At 51.7% G+C, this 20,851-nt stretch overlaps 1 protein-coding gene across 5 annotated transcripts in view; it reads right to left on the reverse strand.

The window, feature by feature from the left end:
- GRK5 (G protein-coupled receptor kinase 5) overlaps positions 1 to 20,851 on the reverse strand; it is a 217,917-nt gene that overhangs the window by 102,467 nt on the left and 94,599 nt on the right. For 4 of the 5 annotated variants that reach the window (XM_057734474.1, XM_057734476.1, XM_057734473.1 and 1 more), the window contains one exon: positions 14,851 to 14,946. The exons of the other annotated variant lie outside the window; for it this stretch is intronic. In XM_057734474.1, coding sequence (XP_057590457.1) covers positions 14,851 to 14,946 — 96 coding nt within the window. The remainder of the gene's footprint in view (positions 1 to 14,850; positions 14,947 to 20,851) is intronic. 5 annotated transcript variants of the gene reach the window in all.

A 20,851-nucleotide genomic window follows, 5' to 3' on the forward strand; every position in this document is an offset into this window, starting at 1 on the left:
TCTCCTAGACCTTCTCACTCATGACTTTTCTGCACAAAGCTCACCAAAGCAGTGCACCATCACCTCCCAAATGTGCCCCATGCTGTCTTACGGGGAAACCATGGCCAACACGGTGGAAACCACAGCCAGCATGGCCTTGACTCTGGCTCAGGTTTGAATCTGGACTCCGCCTCTTGCCGAGCCCTGTAACAGTCTACTAATCTCGCTGAATCTCTGCATCCTCATCCATAAAACTGGAGGACTTCCCTGACGGTCCAGCGGTTAAGACTCCGCACTCCCACGGCAGGGGGCATGGGTGTGATCCCTGGTTGGGGAACTAAGATCCCACATGCAGTGTGGCGCGGCCAAACAAAACAAAAAAACGAGCAAAAAACCAAACCAAAACAAAAAACCAAACAGAGGTGGGAAAACCAGCACCTGGCCCACAGGGTCTTGTAACGCTTCAACCCGTGTGTGTCTGTTAGGCAAGCAGCCGGGTGCCTGGCCATAGGAAGTGCCCAGGAAGTGCTCGCTGGTTGGATGATGCCGCTGATGCTAAACCTGCTGACCCCAGAAGTCTTCCCTTTCTCCCACAACTCAGCTGGAACCTTCCTGTCCCACAGGGCACTTCCCCCCACCTCTGGGCACTTGGTACTGAGGACAGACACTTGACAGCTGCCCACATTCACGTGGCCATTAGCCAGCATCACGTGTGTGCTTTCTTCCCTGTCTCCTCAACTAGGGACAGCTCTTTAAGGGAGGGAGCTGGCCTCACATGCCCCCCGGGGACCCTCTGCTGGGCTCTGCCCAGAGTGAAGGCTGAGCAGGGGCTTGTGGATGAACTGGCTATCACTCCAGGCACCTGAGCTGATTGGGATCCCTCCTGCCTGGAGGCAGAGGGATGGATGAGATGGCCTTTAAGAAAGGGTGTTTGGTGGGTAACCATCCGGAATCTCTAAGCCTGCTGAGAGTTGGTAAATAGAGATCTGAGGGCTAAGGGAAAAGGGTTATATCCAGGTTACATAAAGGAAACACACAGCCCAGTGCATGCTGCCAAGAGCCACTCTGGAAAGTAACTCCCCCCTACCTGGCAGCGCCCCGGATCCCTGGCGCAGAGTAAAGACTTCACAGATGAATGAACGAATGCATGAACAGATAAACTTAAAACCAGCAGGACCTGGCAACCACCACCCGGGGAACCAAGAAACAAAGCTCTGAGCCGCACGGAACTGCTGACAACAGCGATAATGAAGAGGATGGGGGTGAAGCAGCCGCCCGTGAGCACACGCCGTGAGCAGATAGAGAGACTGAGGATTAGGGAAGTTAAATCACCTGCCCAAAGTCATAGTCAGTAAGGAACAGAGCCTGGCTCAAACCCAGGTCCCTCACACTCTTCACTGTTGTCTCCATACCAAATTGACGGAGCTGGGTTAGCCCCTCAATAGCTTTGTCCCAGCTGACCTGCCTGAGGCATCAGTACAGTGCCTACAGCTGCCGGGTACTCACAGAGTGGCTGACACCCAAGCCTGATGATGGCATCTTTTGGCAAAGCCATTCTCAGCACCTCGCTCTGTCTCAAGCTGGGCTCAGACAAAGGCCTGGAGTAGCACCACCTCTGTGCCCATCTCTGCCCACCAGCCAGAGGGGGCTGGCGTGACAGCGGTGTGGTAGCACACATCCCTTCCTACAACTCTCCCATGCTGCCCCTTGAGTCAGCTGGGGGCCCAGAAAGGGAGAGAAAAGTGGGGTCACTGCCCTTGGAGGGTACAATTGGACATCTCTGTCCCGAACCATCTCTGATCAAAGCAGCTACTTCAGAACTAAGGTGAAAGCTGTTCTCTATCCACATTTCCTGAGCCTTTTAAAAGAACTCATAGAGAAAAATTAGACCCACCAGCAATCATTCTAGGACTTGGGAAGATTATGGTAAAAATATCCCAGCAAGGAAAGAAAATTAAGATTCTAGGGGGTGCAGGGCAGATGCTTGTGTTGGGTGCTGGGGAAAGAGTGCCAGGCAAATCCAAGTTCTACCCTGTGGTCAAGAGGAGGAAGAGGCCAGTCATCAGACTGCCACAAGGGTGAGGACCAAACCCAGACTAGGTGAAGTCACCAGGGAAAGCTTCCCGGAGGAAGTGACCAGCAAGGTGGAAGACTGAGGTTGAACCGATTTTTACCAGGCAGAGCTGGGAAAGTGTGCCAGGCAAAGGTCTGGAGAAGGGAGGAAACAAGAAGGAAAGGCTGAGTCGGGGCACGGTAGGAGGGGGTGAAGCTGGAACAGTAAGGAAGGGCAGGTAAGGCAGGGCCAGGCCAGCTCTGATAAGACCTTTGGGCTCCATCCTGACCACAGTGAGAAGCTACTGAAGCAGCAGGTGGTAGCGTGATCAGATGGATGTTTTAGAAAAAGCCTCTGGGCTGCCACATAGAGCTTGGTAGGAAACACGTGTGCTTGGAGGGGGTCAGGAGCAACACAGGAGTTTAGGCAAGAGAGGGTAGTAGCTGGGATGAGGTGCACGGTGGGGATGGGGAGAGACGGGCTGCTCCAAGAGATGTCGTGGAGGCAGAGCTACCTGGACTTGGGGAGGGACTGGCTATGTGCACTGGACAGGGGCAGGGGTGACAGGGCAGAGGGAAAGGGAGGCTCCCAGGTTTCTGGGCAGCCAGAGGGAGGGTGGTGATTGTCATCAAGATCAGACACAGGTGTGGCTTTAGAAGAAAGGGTCTACAGAGCTCATTATAAAGCACTTTCTACCAATAACTCCACTGGCCACTGGATTATCCAGTAAGGTAGGAAAGATTACCAGATCCCCATTTTAAAGATGGGTAAATTGAGGTTAAGCGACTTCCCCAAGGCCCTAGAACCAAGGGAGTAGCACAGGAACCTGGGTCTTCTGCCTCCCAGTCCAGTGCGGATTCTCTACCACCATATATTTCAATTTAAAATGGTACCTGACTTCTGGGCAAGGCAACAAAAGATAGCTGGTACAATTCTCTCTAAGCAGAACAAACTACAAAAGGACCACAGACTGAAATGTCAACAGTGGTTGTCTCATTGACAGTTTTTATTTTCTTCTTTTTAGATTCCATTCTGGAAATTTCATCAGCGGTTTTATATTATTTTTGTGAAGAGAAAAAGAACTAAAAGATAATTAAAAAAATAATTTTTAGGGAACTCCCTGGCAATCCAGTGGTTAGGACCCTGCACTTTCATTGCCGTGGTCTGGGTTCAATCCCCTGGCCGGGAAACTAAGATCCTGCAAGCCATGAGATCAAAACATAATACAAAAATAACAATTTGTAAAGACAATGCAAGGACAGCACAACCGTGAAACAGGAAAAAAAAAAAAAAAAGCTGCGCTTGATTTGCATGTTTATCGATTTTGCATTTTCCTTAATGCTGGCTGGAAGGGGACGCAGAGAGAAATCAGCAGGAGCTCACACCCACAGGGGCTCTTTAGGGGATACATTGTTTTGGTGGTGTTCTTTTTTTTAATTTGAAAGTTTATATTGGCCCCAAATATTCCTCCACCCACATTTTTTTCTTCTCACTCTCTCTTGGGTGCTAGGTCCGGGGTACTCAGAACAAGGGGTGTTTAACGCGCTGAGGCAGAGGTGCTGCTGAACAGACAGAGCCTGGGAACTCAATTCCATAAACAGCGTCTGGGCAGAGACCATTGGCAGTGTTGTCCTAGTGTCTCTTTATGGGGCAGAACCCTGTCACGCTCAGGCTGCTGCGGGCCGGCTGGCCTCTTGTGCTGGTTTGAGGTCTCCCCGCTGCTGCATAAACCAGCTTGTTTTTCCCCTGTTTTCAGCAACAGGCCTGAAAAGAGACAGAAAAGCCCTTCTCATGCCTGCGACTGCAGCGAATCGGGGCTGGCAGGCGGGGCCGCGGTGCTCACCGAACCTCGCTGGCTTTGTCCATCAGCCGCACATGTGAGGTTGATGGCATCTGTGGATGCAAGCGTGAGCGGGAAACAGAACATTCCAGGGGAAGCAAGGGAGGCAGAGGCCACGGCACGTGCTACGGGTTTAGCTAAATGCATCTGCCTTCAAAAAGACAGCATGGGCTTTCTCACCCCTGAGCCAAAGAGCGCAACGTCACAGTGAAGTACAAAGATGCTCATCTAAATGTTAATTGCAATGGCAAAAATGAAAGGGAAAAAAACCCCAAAAGTACAAAATATACATGGGATAGACGTGAAGCCTTAAAAAAATCAGGTTCATTCAAGGCTAATGGGAGAGAGCTTATTTTCTTTTCTATTCTTTTTTTTTTTTTTTTTTTTAATTTGGCTGCACTGGGTCTTAGTTGCAGCATGCGGGATCTTTTTAGTTGTAGCAAGCAGGACCTAGTTCCTTGACCAGGGATGGAACCCATGCCCCCTGCACTGGAAGCACAGAGTCTTAACCAATGGACCACCAGGGAAGTCCCGAGAGGGCTTATTTTCAAGATAACTTAAAAGAAGAATCCACGCTCAGGAAATAAATAAGCCACAGATGGGGACAGATTGGGCACCTGGACCGATGCTGTGAGGAGGGCAATAGGCTAGTTCCCCACTGTCCACTGGTGTAGACACTCACCCCTCCGGATGGGCCATGAGAACAGGAGAGCTGTGTTTTGTTCACTTATGTATCCCAATGCCTGAAAATAAATATGCGTTAAATGGAAAAACATAAATCACGTTTATGGAGGTTTTTTTTTAATTTTTTTATTTTATTTTTTTTGGCACACGGGCTTAGTTGCTCCGTGGCATGTGGGATCTTCCTGGAGCTGGGATCGAACCCGTGACCTCTGCATTGGCAGGCGGATTCTTAACCACTGCGCCACCTAGGAAGCCCTATGGAGGTTTTTAATGACGTGGGAAAATATTTTTGAAATTATATTAAGAAAAAGATTAAGAAGCAAAACCATGGTATGTGCATAGGGGAAAAAAGTGAGAGGGAATTACATGAAAGTATTAACTGGCTATAGCTGAGTGGTAAAATTATGGGTGGCCTTTCTTATGTGTTCTAGCAAAGTAATTTACCAATTACAATTATTTGAACAATAACGACAACAATAATAAAAAGAAGGAACAAAAAAAGCACCACGCAGCATGGTTTGGAAAGCAGTTCATCCTCCCGTAGACATTCCTGTGGCCTGTGGGAAGCAGTCAGGGGTTAATCCTGAGGCTGGGTCAGGAAGGAGCGAAGGGTCCACCCTCAGACTTGGTCCAATTCAGGACCCTCTGGTCCCTTGAACTTGAATTCCAGAGACCATGTGAGAAGGTGGGTACTAGGGGTTGGATTGTGACCCCCAAAGAAGATACGTTGGAGTCCTAACCCCTAGCACTTCAGAATGGGATCTTATTTGAAAATAGGGTCTCCACAGAGGTAATCAAGTTAAAATGAGGTCATTAGGACCTTGCTGTACAGCACAGGGAATTCCACTTCGCTGTACAGCAGAAACTAACACAACATTGTAAAACAACTATACCCCAATTTAAAAAAAATGAGGTCATTAGGGTAAACCCTAATCCAATACAACACCAATATAACTGGTGTCCTTATGAAACGGGGAAATTTGGATATACATAAACATGAACACAGACACACACACACACACACACACACACACACACACATGAATGCCACATGAAGATGAAGACGAGATTAGGATGATACTTCTACAAGCCAAGGAATGCTAAAAATGGCCAACAGCTATGAGAAGCTAGAAGGAAAGCCTGGAGCAGAGTCTTCCTCATGGGCTCAGAAGGAAACAATACTGCCAACAGCTTGATCTTGGATCTCCAGCTTCCAGAACTGTGAGACAATAAATTTCTGTTGTTTAAGCCCCCTAAATGTCTACGGCATTTGCTCTGGCAACCTGAGACGACCAAGACAGTGAGGGAAAGCATGCCCTGGAGTCAGGTCACAGGGAGACCTCGGCAAGTCACTTGTCTCTCTGGGACTCAGTTTACTTACCTGGGAAATGGGAGACCTGGCCTAGAACAGTGGGTTTCAAACTTGGTTTTAACTCTGGAATAAAATCTTACATAGAAGGCCAAATATAAAAGGTAAAAAGAAACCCTGATCAGATAGAAGTCTGCTTTGGATTTCTCATGCTCCCTGCAGGGCAGCCTTTGAAAACCACAATCTCAGATCATCTGTAAAATCCCTATCAATGCTCCATTCTAAGAATCTCAACACAAAACCCACCAACGAGGATCACTGAGCATCTTGCTTGCACCCAAGCCCAGGCTGGGCACCGAGGATCCAGCCCCTGCCTTCCAGAGGCGCTGATCTTGGCGGAGAGGTGAGACTAACACCCAGCAAACTAGCAGGTCACCTTATGTTCTAAATCCGCCACATCTAAATTTATCTCACCCTCCAAGGACAAGCAGATGCTGTGCCTTATCGGAGCATGGCAAGTGGCAGAACGACAGACGTGACGTGCCCTTATCACCCCAAGGACGGGAATGACGTCTGCAGAAAGACTTGGTTTCCCTGGCAATGAAGCCAAGAGCTTAATGCCAGCCTGGCAGGCCTGAAGGGGACCGGGTCATGCAGACCCTTGGGTGGGGTGAAACCTGTCCCAGGAGCCCAGACTCCTTTCCAGACCCTGACGCATGGCTGGCAATGCCAGGGGACCTGTAGCCCTTGAGCAGGGATGAGCAGAAACGGAGGCTATTTGCAGCCCGGACCAGCCCCTGTCACATCTCCAGGAAAGGACCCCGGCCACCCATTCCACTCAGTGAACACCAGTGACGTGCTGGCAGGAGACCATCCAGGGGGCTGGATGAGGGGAACCCTGCCAGTCAAAGCACAGAGCTGAGCAGCCCAGAAGGAGGCTGGAGACTCCAGGGATGGGGTCCAGGGTCGGACTGAGCTGATCCGGGCCAGGGCTTCCTCCACCTCCCTGCAGGACTGAAGGTCCTGAGACTCCACCTGCTGAAGGTGACAGGGCGGCTCCTGCCAGCCAGCCATAATCCTGCAGGATCTGTAAAGATGGTGAGACTCTGACCATCCTCTCAGAGCCCACAGACTCATCAGGGGACCCGAAATCAACCAGAAAAGAGGGAAATGGGGTCACCATCACCACTGCCCCACTGTGGAACCAGGCAGCAAATACTGTTTTTATTCATTCAACTTTTACTTACACAAATAACTCACCAACTCATTCTCCTTAAAAAAAATCACCTTTCAGATAAAACTAATGTTCCCTCTGACCTCTACGCCTTTCCCAGGGGTAACGCTTGTTAGGGCTCTGGGGTGCAACCTTCCAGAACATCTTTATGTCCTTGCAAAGAAACCTACCAGGCCAGGGATCTGGGCACAGTGCGACACCATCGGCTTCCACAGGTGTGGAAAGGGAAGAAGGAGGGCTGAGGGCTGCAGGGATCAGGGTGGCCTCCAGGAAGGGGAGGTTGGAGGGAGGGGCTCAAGGATGGGTAGGATTCCAAAGACCCCAAGGCAGGGGTCCCTGGGGGTACTGGACCCATGTGATGTTAGCACAGAAGCAACTAGCCCTGTTCATCACCTGCAGCCAATTCAGCTTCTTTGGGAAACTCGAAAGCCCTCCCCAAGGGCCTTCAAACTTTACCCTACACCACAAGCACCATGATGACGTTGGTGACCACGACGGCTTGTTCTAGGCAGTCTGCTGGCCCTCCCAATGGTTCTACCAGGTTGGTATTAGTGTCTCCCATTGCAGAGACAAAGAAACTGCAACCGAGAGAAATTAAGAGAAATTAAGCACCTTGTCCCATATCACACACCTGGGAGCAGCAGAGCCAGCGTTTGACCTTAATGCCAGTGAGTTCCCACAAGACAACACTGCTTCTGCGGCCAGGGGTACAGCTCCTGGGCTAATGACAATGCCAGCACATGGTAGGAGCGCAACAAGTATTCGTAGGCTGCTTTCTTGTTTACAGGCCACGAGCAACACTGAGTGAATAGTCAAAACTAGGCTAGTTCAAGGCAGTCTGCACATTATTACAGTAATTTTGTGTTTCTTCTTTAAGGGTAAAAGTCTACATTTTCTTCCAGGAATCCCCCACAGCCTAGAGCTTCTGCTCCTGGAAAGAGTTAAGACTTTGGCAAGAGGCTCTCCCACAAGGCAAGCGAACTCTCTCCCGTCCCGTCCGTCCGTGAGGGTACAGGGCACAGCAGCAGCCACTTTCTGTGAACAGCCTGCTCGTAAACGTCAGCCCTGCCAGGGGGTGGGGAGGGGGCCTTGATTTATTATATGGCTTTTGGACAGTTCCTACAGAAATATTGCCAAACAGTGGAATAATCAACTCTTTCACTCAAGCCCCCTCATACTTTTTTTTTTTTCATGAAAGAATAAAGTACGCAATGAGCCTGAGCTAAATAAATAAAAATGCCACACTTTTTGCCCAACAGAACTTTCTGCGTCACTGAGAAATATTTGCAGACCTCAACAATCTTTTATCTTCACAATGACATTCCAGCCTTCCAAGTTTTGGACATTCTGAGAACTTCTGGACCCTCTAATTATTTTATAGTTAGCTTACTAACGCATGCCATTATTTGATGTTTCATCGAGCAGATATTAGAGAACCCCTCCTCCTTTCATGATCTGTCAGCTCTCCGCTGGGACTGTCTGAAATCAGTTATTCATGTCTGGGACTCACACTGGAAGTAGATACATGGGGCAAGGAATCTCTGTTTTAATACTCGTTGCTGCCAATCACAGTTACGGTTTCCAGGCTGGAGAGGAGGGCCGCATCCATTCAGTCACTTCATCCATCCTTCATCCACCCATCCATCCATTCACTCACTTACTGTGCCAGTGACGGAGACCCCAAGATGGACAGCATGTGGTCCGTGTCCCCAGGGAGCTCACACAAAGAGATGCCCTGGGAGGCTCAGAGTGACGCCACTTCCTCCAGGGACGTTCCCAGTGGCTGGAAGACCCTTGACACTGTTCTCCAGCTCCGCCACCTGTCCCTCCATCATGGAACTTTCTCAGAATTCGTTACCACTTCTTTCTGTCTGCCAGCCTCTTGGGTTCAGCCATGAATGAGCTCAGAGGGGAAGATGGGGGCAGGAATCAGGTTTGTTTCTCCAGTGGGTGGCATATCATAAATGCTCAGTAAACACTTGTTGAATAAGCAAATGAACATGCAACCCATGCTTAGAAGATAAAAGAAAGAAAAAAAGAGACAGACAGAAATGTCGAATCCTCCATGTGCCTAATGCGTCTCTCTGCTGTGGGTACTGGCTGGGGGTTGATGCCAAAAATGTTTATGTGTCAATATATGCTGGGAGGTGGAGAAGCTGCAGCTCAGGACCAGGGGCTCGCACTGTCTTGGGCAGGTCACTTCTCCTCTTGGAGCCTAACAGGCACTGAAATGCAGACTCAGGTCTGCAATGGGCGGCTAGACAAGATGCTCTCCAGTTCCTCACGTGGAGAATTCTGTAAAAGCCTCACATCCCTGTGAGTATTACTCCAACTGCAGCCTCAGGGGAAACAGGCTTGGGCCAGGAGCCACCAGGTTGCAGGCCCCTCTGACTTGCTCACCTATCCAGTAGGGAGTGGGGGAAGGAAGATGTTTTCTAAGATGCCTCCTAAGTCTGAACTTTTCCAACTTTAAGTTTAAATCATTGACTAAATTAAATATGCGTATGACAAGCATGTCACAAAATTAGAGCGCTAATTTCCAATTTCACTTCATTCATTCCTTCATTCACTCTCCCAGTAGTTAATGAGCCCCTACCGCATGCCAGGCACTGTTCCAGTGGTGACCCACACAAGACACAGTCATGATTGTCATGGGACATCCAGTCCAGTGGGGGGGAGAGAAAACACACGGGTCCGCAGCTAAACAAAAGTTGACTGCAGTTGGGGTTGCAGGCCAAGAACATTAATAAACAGCACTATGTGAAAGACAGCAATTAGAAGGAGAGTATGGTTCCTTTCTAAAGGCTGGTTCGGAAGGCTTTTCTATGGAGGTGATATCTGAATTGAGACCTAAAGGCCCCCTGGAAAAAGTGTGGGGAAGAGCATTCCAGGCAGAGGGAACAGCAGGGGCAAAGGCTCCAGGCTAGAGACAAGCTTGGGGTAGTCAAGGAACAAAGGGGCAACCAGCCCAGCAGGGTGAATGGAGGAGGAGAGAGTGACTGAGACAAAGGTGAGGGCGGCTCACACAGGGCAGGGTAGGAAGGGCACTGCCAAGAGGCCCATGGATAGCATTCAGGGGGTCCATGAACTTGGATGGAGAAAAATGTCCTCTCTTTTCACCAGCCTCCAACTGGAAATGAGCACTTCCTTGAGTCACGAATGTCGACAACAACCCACAGTGACCTTAATAGTGTCTGGGACCTGTCAACAGTGAGGTCTCAGACCCCTTCATATCACCTTCGTTGCAGATACCTGGAAACATCACTTACGCTCCTCATTAATTTGAAATTACAGTAGCTATTAGACCAGCTGCTGGGCCTTATTAACGTATTAACAAAAAAGCACATAGACTTCAAGACCATAAAATTTTATAATATCTGATAACTACCTGGAAAGAACTGGTTTCCTTTGCAACCCTATGTATTTTATTTTCTGTATGTAAAAGCATTATTCTGAGAAAGGATCCCTAGGCTTCACGCAACAGCCAAAGAGCTCCTAACCCACGGTGAGAAGTTTGTCTTTTATTCCCCGTAGAAGGAGATGCCGCAGTGGTTTCAGCAGGCGACCCACGGGGTGCCGCTTTCATTTCTCAGAATCCCCCTGCCTGCAGGGGGAGATGGCCTGCAGTTGTCAGGGCAGTGCTGGAGGCTGTAACAGACCACTGTTCTGGCCAGTCCACGGGGTCCTTGTGGTCTCCGTCCACCCCTCCGATCAAGAGCCTTCCCACATGGCCCTCTGGTCCCACAAGGGCCTCGTCACCCTGGCCCAAAGTCTGCCCCGGGACATCCTCCCAAAGAGCTTCAGAAAGTGAGCTCATGTGTCCACAAGAAAAATAAAGGCAGCATTTGCCACTGTTTGGTTTGTGTATTGGTCTAGAAAAGAAATGAGATTTTTATTTAAGAAAGCCTTCCAGCAGGACCCCAGCAGAGGCTGGGCAAACACCAGGGCGACGGACTGTAAACACGCGGGACGGCCCGAGGCCCGGGGCCCGTCGCCGCGAGCTGCAGCCCCTCGGTTTATGGCGGCCTTCCTGTTTTCCCGGCCTCTCTTCACACTGCACTCACACACAGAGTCTTTTCAATGCCCTCTAGGAGAACAGAAGAATTCATTTTCACACGCCAGCGCGCACGTTTCTCTCACCCTCCCAGGGGAGTGGGCCCTGCCAAGAAGCCCGTTTATGGACCTAGACGGACAGATGGGGATGGGGCCCGTGGGGGCGGGGTCACGGACAGAGAAAAGCTCAGAGGCGAATCCTAGGCTCCGGGGGAAGGCGGGAGGTCCCCCAAACCGGAAGTGAAGAGGGTGGGGCCAGGCCAACTGGAAGGTGAGGGGCACCTGGGGCACTTCTGGAGGCCCCACGGGGAGCAGGGCTAGAGTGGAGGGTACTCCGAGTCGGGGACAAGGAACGAACCTCGGCAGATCTCACTCATCCCCAAGCATCAGGATTTGCGTGTCAGAGAGGAGAGACGTGGAGAGGGAGGGAGCCCTGGGTCTCTGAGTCTGGCAGTAGGGCAAGTGAGAAGAAAGGCGGAGAAAGGAAGGCACCCACGCTGCTGGGGTGAACTGTGGCCAAGGTGTGACTGTTCTGGAGGGGCCAGCTCAGCTCAGCTCAGCTGCCCCTTTCCCAGGCCTTTGGCTAGAGAGAACAGAAATAGTTTGGGTTTTTGGGTTTGGTTTTGTTTTGTTTTGTTTTGTTTGGCGGGGGGGGAGGGTATCTTTTATGTTTGCACCCATTGGCATTTCCAAGGGGTGAGTTTCTCCAGCACCTGGTCCCTGGGCTCTAAGGGAGGCAAAAAAAAAAAAAAAAAAAAAAGCCAGGAGCTCACTGGCATGTCACTCCTCACATCCTGACGTCCCAGCCAGTCTGCCTCCCCCTCTACTCTTCAGAATCTTCTTTTATTTGTTTAATATGTGATGTCCAGAGCTCTCAACTATCCTTGGTAGTGAGGATAGGAAACAACGGATCTACTCCATGTTGTCTGGAACAGGAAGTCCTATATTTCATGACTGTGTTTTCCTTTTTTAAGAGGCACATGAGTCAAATAAAGCAAAATGTTCAAGTTTCTTTAATCCAGAGGGCAGATACACAAATGTTCCTCATGTTATGCTCAGTACTCTTCCATTCATTTAAAACACTGTAGAAGTTCAGTGTTCACGCCCTCACACCACTTCATTCATTCTTTCCTTCACGCATGCATCCAACTACCGTGCACCTCCTGTAAGCAGCACTGGGCATACAGTGCTGAATTTAAACGATTCTTCTCGAAAACACTTTCACACTGGAGGGGCAAACAGACATCCAGTAATAACTAGGAGTGGGAGGTGGAGAGGGTGCTGACAAAAGGGCAGGATGCTTCCAAAGACCCTGGCTGGGAGCTAATTTAAATTCTCTAAGGAAGTGGCCTTCAGACCTGGCTGGGCCCCGTGGACCATTCCTGGCACCACCACCTGCGGGCAGTTAACCCAAAGGCAGAGAAGCAAATGGGCTGCCGCCACAGGGCCCCTCCCAGAGGAGCCTGGCCCTCACGCAGTTACCCCGCCTCTCTGCACAGCTCCCCTCTTTGAAGGGTCCTTTCCTTCTATTTCAAGCTCTGTCTTCCAAAGCAACACCTCAGAAGGGTCTCTTGGATCAGCCCTTTGGCTCCGAGGCTAAGTGAGAGCCATCCTTGGGCCTGTTGAGGAAAAGCTGGCCTCAGCATCCAGGAAAGACATGTGGTAGCTGGTGAACTTGCTCACCCGACGAAGAGGATGGAGAAGAGGGGTTGGCTCCCCAGGGGTGTGCGGAGACCATGGCATCTGAGGTCCCCACCCATCCCCGCCCCTAGGCCCGACCCTCTCCAGGACAAAGAACAACACAGCCCCAGGAGCGGGGAGGGTTGGGGGGGAATGAGTTGGGAGATTGAGATTACCATATATACATTACTAGTAAGAAAAAAAATACCAAATTGTACACTCTAAATATACGCAGTTTATGGTATGTTAACTGTATCTCAATAAAAGTTCTTGAAAAAAAATACGAAAAAACGGCCCCGGAAAGGTAACAGCAAATTCCAGGGGAGCTCTCCTTCCTCTCCCCTCTCTGAAGGCTACTTGTGAGTTGTCAGTGGCAGAACCCTCCCCGACATTCTCCCAGCCTCAGGAGAAGAGCTCATCTTCTCTACCCCTCAACGCACGTGCCTCCAGGTCAAGGGTGAACTTGGACATCCCCCACACAAGAGAGGCCCAGCAGACGGGAGCTGTTGTGCATTCCAGAAAGAAAGTCAAGTGCTAAGAGGAGTGGCCCCAGGCACCAGGGAGGCCCTTCACACGCCTGGTCTCATCGGACTGGGTTCACGAGCACTGTTTTCAGCTGAGGAAACCGAGGCTCAGCAAGATTAAGTAGCTTGCCAGGTGGCTGGAAAGGACGGGGTTTGAACCCAAGTCTGCCTGGACCCAGAGGCCCTGGTCTCTTAGGCAAACTCCACTCTCAGCCCCAAGAACACCGTGGGGACTCCAACCTGAGGTTTTAAGGATGGAAGGTGGGTTTGAGGACACTGCCCTACGCCTTTGCACCCTACTTCCCTGCTCACACCTGCCTTCGTGGGATGCACGTGGCTCCCTTTCATTTCATAAACACCAGTTAAGGGAGCTCCTCCTCCATGCTGGGTACGTGGGGCTCACAGAGCAAGCGGTCGTCACCTGCTGTCACAGCACAAACCAGCGTCTGGAGGGTGGGGCCTGGGGCAAGGACTGAGCAGGCCTGGGACGGCATGTGAGTCCCACCTGGCTGGGAAGCTGGTGAAGGCCAGGCCACACGAAGCCATTCAGAAAAGCTAAACGGCCATGAGTGGCCTCACATTCCATAGCAGGCACAGGGCAGGTCACCCAGAGCCCTGGGCAGAAGTCCCAAGAGCAGCAGGGCCTGTGGAGTTCTGGGTAACAGCATCATCCTATATCCACGCTCAACGGATCTGAGTATAATAAAAAGAGTCTGGCACGTCCACGACCTCAGCAGTTAGGAACAGACAGGATGGTTTCATGCAGCAAGGGGGTGTGCCCCACCCCGGGGCACTCAGGGGAGAAGGGCCAGGACCCCCACTGGCACAGAGAGTCCTCGTCAGTCCCCCAGCCTCCTCACCACAGCTGTGCCCTAAGCAGGGCCAGGGACAGACCCCCCTTGGTGTGCTGGGCTGTGCCAGCCCCTTGGGAGACAAGCCCCCTCTGCTGTGGGAGATGACTGGCCGTGTGGGTGCTGGGTAAAGAGGACAGGGCTGTGGACTGAGCAGGGCAGCTCCTCGGTGAGAACCCACATCCCCAGCAACAGGAAAGGGGAGCCCAGAGGCTCACGCCCACTCTTAGCTCCCAAAGCCTGGGGCTGCTTCCAAAGGACAGGCCCCACGGGCCCCAGGAAAGAAGGGTGGAGAGCTAAGAGTTGCTGTGAAGCTGGCCCACCTCCACCGCCCGCCACAAGCCGTGCTACTTTGGGCCAATTACCTGTGCCTTGGTTTCCCCAGCTGAAAAGTGCAGTAAAATAGCAGTCTCAGAGGGTAATTGGGAGATAACCCTGCCCGGCACACACCAAACACGCGATGAATGTTGGTTGCATCTTAAGGTCAATTAGCAAAGGCATCAGCTTGGAGCTCCCATCCGACATCACTTTACTGCATTAATCGACGTGTATCTGACTCACCGTACAGATGGTTCGGCAGTTATCGGGCTCCTCGCTCCCCTCCCAGCCCCTCACCACGCACCCCTGAGGCAGTACGCCTTACCTATGGTCCTTCGGAGGTCTTCACACTGGCTAATGTGAGGGAACTTCAGGATTTCCTTCCACTTCTTGCTTTTCCCTTTGCGCTTTCCTCCACCCCCTGCAGAGATGGGGGAGAAAGACAGGGAGCTGATGCTGCTGTTGTCCGGGCTCCAGAGCCTGTGTCCCATCCCAGGGAGCCTGTGCACAGCTTCCCCGCTGGGAGACGGGGACACGCCCCCTCCCCAGCTGTGACCAAGCCCCTGCATTCCTCCTGCAGCCTCACTCAGGCCTGGGCTTCGTCCCCAGCAGCGGCGGCAGCCCTTCCCATCACCCACGCCCGCACCCACACCGGGCACCCTGTACTTGCTCGGCATCTCCCACTGCTGTGCAGCCCTGCTGGGTGCCTGGTGTTGGCCCCAGCCGCAACCACAACCATCTGACAGCAGGGGCCAGGCCTGTCGGCCCAGGAAATCCTGATGAAATGGACTCACAAACGGGTGGAGTACAGCCCCCTCACCGCCTCATTCTGTCCTCTTGTTTCCTGGGGAGGGTCCCCGTCCCCAGCTGGAGGCCAGGTGTTGGGGACAAGGACTTCAACTCCCACTTGTCCTGGGTACCCCCTTCTTCTCCCTCCTCACAAACCCCAGGGTCTCAGAGGATGCATTTCTCAAGGCTGGAAGGACTCCAGAAGGACCCTGTCGGGCCTCTGTCCTGCCCAGTGTGCACATGTAATGAACACACACACACACTAGGGACACACAGTGAATGTGCACACACGATAAACATACTAACACAATGAACACATGTAACAAACACATGATGAACATGCACATGCAGTGAACACAGGGAGCTGAGTAAGGTGTGCACACGGGTGTTCCCATCATCCCTGCCACTCCTTCTCCGTGCACAGTGGACAGGTGTCAGAACACTCCGGTGTGCAAACAGCGAGGAGGCGCCGACTCCGGCCTACGTGTCCCTGAGCCCACCACCTCTTGGAACTGGATCTGGAGGCACCTCTGTGTCACGTGGCCAGGACCCCCAAGAACCTGAGATGCCATCGTCTGCCCCCTGCCCCCAGAGTGGCCCTTAAGCTCCAGTGGTCAGTCACTCACCAAAGGTCACATAGCCCTTTAGGCCTCTCAGTGTCTCAGGATTTTAAAGGCCTTTTATCCTCTGTCATGTGATCAACACCCCAAGTACCTGCGAACTTTGGGGCCCGGTTAAAGACTCAGGATCTTGGGCAGGCCCTCGGCACCCTGGGCTGCTCCCCCCCAGCCTTTGACCCCCAGAGAGGGTCTGGGCAGGGTAAAGCCCCTTTCTCCAGCCTGGAAAGCCGGAGGAGCTCAGCTCTGGGCACCCCACCCTCCCCCGGCCCAGTGTGTGTTCCAGAGCTGGCACAGGGCTGGTCTCAACAGACGCAGATTCCCAACTCATCCTACTGCCCTGGAAAGCTGAGGTCATCTTCCTGAGCAGCAAGTAGGTGGGCTTCTGAGGATGGACCAGGACCCCACCCGGGGGGGCCCAGAAGGAGGAGAGGGAGCTGACGGGAGAGGGACAGGACACGGTCCACTTCCCGGCTCTCTGCTCGTTCTGTCTTCAGCCCGGCCAACCAGCCCCAGCTCCCTCAAGTCTCCACAAAGATCAAAGGCCCCAGACTCCAAGGAACAAAACAAATGTGTGTGGAGTTCATGCTGTGGCCAGGCACTGTTTGAACATCATCTTACTTAATCCTCAGAGTGACTCTCAGAGGAGGAATTCACTGGGCACATCGCAGATGCAGACACAGATGTCCGATGTCGTGTAAGTCACCAGCTGATGGCCTGTCCAACTCCACGTGTGCTCTTTGCTCCAGCTGGGACCAACACACCATCACATGCCCGCGTGCCCACTGCAAAGCCCTTCCGCTGGCCGCGACCTAAGCCCCCGCTCTAACTCTCCCAGGCAGAACTAGTACTATTCCCACCTGACAGACAAGGAAACCGAGGCACAGGGAAGAAAGAAGCAAGTCACCTACAGCCCCACAGCTCACAAGTGGCAGGCCCACGACCCCAGCCTGAGTAGAATCCAGACCCTAGGCATTCACGATCGCCCTTCTGTCTATAAAGCTCCCTTTTGGGAGCACTGAAAGCAAAGGAGGGCTTCCTAGGTGGTGCAGTGGTTGAGAATCCGCCTGCTAATGCAGGGGACAGGGGTTCAATCCCTGCTCCAGGAAGATCCCACATGCTGTGGAGCAACTAAGCCCGTGCGCCACAACTATTGAGCCTGCGCTTTAGAGCCCGTGAGCCACAACTATTGAGCCCATGTGCTGCAACTACTGAAGCCCACGCGCCTAGAGCCTGTGCTCTGCAACGAGAAGCCACAGCAATGAGGAGCCCGCGCACCACAACGAAGAGTAGCCCCCACTCCCCGCAACTAAAAAGAAAGCCCGCACACAGCAAAGAAGACCCAACACAGCCAATAAAATTAATTAATTAATTAATTAAAAAAAAAAGAAAGCAAAGGAAACTCCCAGGGATCAAAGAGAAAACGGGCATCGGACCACAGAAGTGATCCAGCACCTGCTTGGAGGAAACAGCACTTGGATCTCTCCAGCTGAGGCCCAAACCTCTGAGAAAAGACATCACCCCAGGCCCAAGGCCTGTTTGACCCACATGTGGCTTGTTGGTTTGTTTGCCTCTGCACTGAACCAGGTGTCAAGACTTAAACATGGAGATTTTGTGTATGAATCCAGATTTGGGAGTTTTCTTCCATAACCAGGCACCCAGCATGGCGAGGATCAGCTGGGGGTGGGCAGCGGCGGCCCCTGTGGACAGGACACGTGGCCCCCACTTGGTGGCCGGCCCGGCCCCTGTAGAGGTTGGTTATGCGCATCCCCCAGGGCAGGGCCGCCCTCTGGAGAAATCAGCCAAGTCCGACGCTCCCATCCCAGTCAGCTCTGGCTCCAAGGCCTGAAAGGGCCATTAGAACTCATCTAGTCCCCCATTCCCTCCCACACGATTCGTTCCCAGATCTGGCTGGGATTAAGCACTTTTGTGTGTGTAGTAAAATACACAAAACAGAAAATGTACCGTTTAAACCATCTGTAGGTATACAATTCAGTGGCATTAAGTACATTCACATCGTTGTGCAACCATCACCACCACCCATCTCCAGAACTTTTTCATCATCCCAAACGGAAACCGTACCCATCAAACACCAGCTCCCACTCCCCTGGCAACCACCATTCTACTTTCTGTCTCTCTGATCTGACTATTCTTGCATGAGTGACATCATAGAAGATGTGCTCTTTTGTGACTGGCTGATTTCACTTAGCATGGTGTCTTCAAGGTTCATCCATGCTGTAGCATGTTTCACGTTTCACTGCATTTTAAGGCTAATACTCCATTGTGTGTATACACCACATCTTGTTCATCCATTTGTCTGTTGACATTTGGGTTGTTTCCACCTTTTGGCTATTGTGAACAGTGTTGCTCTGAATATCTGAGTCCCTGCTTTCAATTCCTTTGGGTATATGCCTAGGAGCAGAATTGCTGGAGCATAGCTAATTCTTTTTTGTTTTTAATTTATTTTTATCTATCTATTTATTTATTGGCTGCATTGGGTCTTTGCTGCGCATGGGCTTCTCACTGCAGTGGCTTCTCTTGTTACGGAGCATGGGCTCTAGGCACATGGGCTTAAGTAGTTGTGGCTCGTGGCCTCTAGAGCACAGGCCTGGTAGTTGTGGTGCACGGGCTTAGCTGCTCCGCGGCATGTGGGATCTTCCTGGAGCAGGGACTGAACCCGTGTCCCCTGCACTGGCAAGCGGATTCTTAACCACTGTGCCATCAGGGAAGTGCCCATGTGGTAATTCTATGTTTATCTTTGTGAGGAACTGGTGAAGCTCTCTTGACAACACGGACTCCCAGGCTGCACCCCATCAGCCTGAGCCCCAACTCTCTGTGATCAGAACCCAGGAATGGGGCTACTTAAAGGGCTCCCCAAGCGATTCTTAGGTCGCCAGTCTATGGAAACAGGAGTCTATTTTATACACACACACACAGAGTTTTTCAAAGATTAATTTATCCATTAAGAAAATTAACACCAAAAAACCTTCTAAATACAGAAAACACAGATTCATTAATTCATTCAACCAATATGTGTTGAGCATCTAGTAAATGCCAAGCACTATGTGCTGGGGACGTGGGGACAGGCTAGATGGATGGAGTGTCACCCTCTTGGGGCTTCCTTCTTGGCATGCCCGACCTAGCAAGGAAGACAGTGGTTCTGATGTCAGTGGTTCTCAACCCGAGCAATTTGTCCTCCAGGGGACATCCGGCAGTGTCTAGAGATATCTGGGGTTGTCACAGCTGGATAAGGGTGCTACCAGCATCTAGCAGATAGAGGCCAGAGATACGGTTAAACCCTGCACAATGCGCAGGACAGCTGCCCACAACAGAGAATAGTGTGCTCAAAGTGTCAACAGTGCTGAAGGGGAGAAACGCTGCTTTATTTAATGACCATTTTGACCAACACTCAGGAGAAGTGCGGGGTTTGGGAGAGACAGACTAGTCATGGAGCAACAGTGGTGGTAGTGGGGAGGTGGGAAAGGTGAGTCAAGGCCACCTGAAGGATGTGACACAGAGGCTGCAGATATGAAGGGTGGGTGGGTACCGCACAGCCACCTGGGGGCTTCCTTCTTCCTCCTTCTCACTTCCTCAGCCCCCAAAACAGGGCAGGGACTACGCAGGTAAAACAATGCTCCCCCAAAGTATCCCTTAATCCCTGGCACCTGTGAATATGTTAGGTTATGTGGCAAAGGGAATTAAGGTTGCAGATGGGATTAAAGACAACAATAGGGACATTATCCTGGATGATCTAGGTGGACCCGATGTAACCCGAGTCCTTAACTATGGAAGCAGAGGCGGGAGAGTCAGCTCAGAGTGATGTGATGTGAGAAAGACTAGGCCAGCTGTTGGTGGCTTTGAAGAAGGAAGGGGCCGCAAGCCAAGGAATGCAGGCAGCCTCCAGAAACTAGAACACAAATTCTCCCCTAGAGACCCCAGAAAGAAAAGAGCCCTGCCAACGCCTAGTTTTAACCGAGTGAGACTCAAGTCAGACTTCTGACCTCTAGAAATGACCCTTCTGCCTGCTGAAGTCCTGCTCCTTCTTCAAGCCCCCAACCTAATGCCCCTTCCAGGGCTGCCCCTGAGAGGCAGATCCCTCACCTGGCCCACAACCCTCTCCCAGCTCAGCCCAGACCGGCTCCACATCCTTCCAGAGGGTGGAGCAGCTAACACAACTGGCCTGGACAACTGCAAGCTTTTGTTACGTTGATTAAGTGAATATTTGCTTAGCAGTGGACCAGATGCTACTTGTTGGTCCTCTTTAAGGCAGTACTAGCCCCATTTCACAGATGAGAAACCTGAGGCTCAGGGAGAGAAGTTAATGAGGTCAATGAATGAACCACACATGCAAATAGGAGCACATATCTTCTCCAACCCACAATGACTCACAGCCACTTCCTGTCTTGAGCGTCCTTGGCCTTTATTTTCTTTACCAACCAGCCTACCGCTGCTCACAGTTTACCTTCCACGTGCTGGAAATTAGGTGGCCAAGAGGACAAAGTGCCTACGTGCATGGACACTCAGCTCATTCCATGCTTCAAAGAGCAGAGCTGAGCAAAACTACTGGGGGTGTGGCCAGGCAGGTGGGGGGCTGCATGGAGGAAGGGGGCTCCAGCCAGGGAGGGGATGCCAGCAACACAGGCTGGGAGCCAGACAGGAGGAGAAGAGAACAAGATGTCGGGCTTGGGGACACAGGCGGAACACTACCCACTCATGGCTCTGGGGAAAACACCAAAGGACCAGCGCGGCAGGTCTCTCTCCTGGGTGGACAAGAGGCCAAGCAAAACCTGGAGAAAGGTGGGCGACAGGAAGATGCAGTGTTCCCCAGGAGTACTTCCTTCCTTCCTTCCTCCAGGCAGGAAGTTGCTTATCAAATCACTTCTTTCTCCAGCCCCCAAGGTCCTCCTTGGCTGCCAGCAA

Source organism: Hippopotamus amphibius, chromosome 5 (genome assembly GCF_030028045.1).
Source record: "Hippopotamus amphibius kiboko isolate mHipAmp2 chromosome 5, mHipAmp2.hap2, whole genome shotgun sequence".
NCBI lineage: Eukaryota > Metazoa > Chordata > Mammalia > Artiodactyla > Hippopotamidae > Hippopotamus > Hippopotamus amphibius.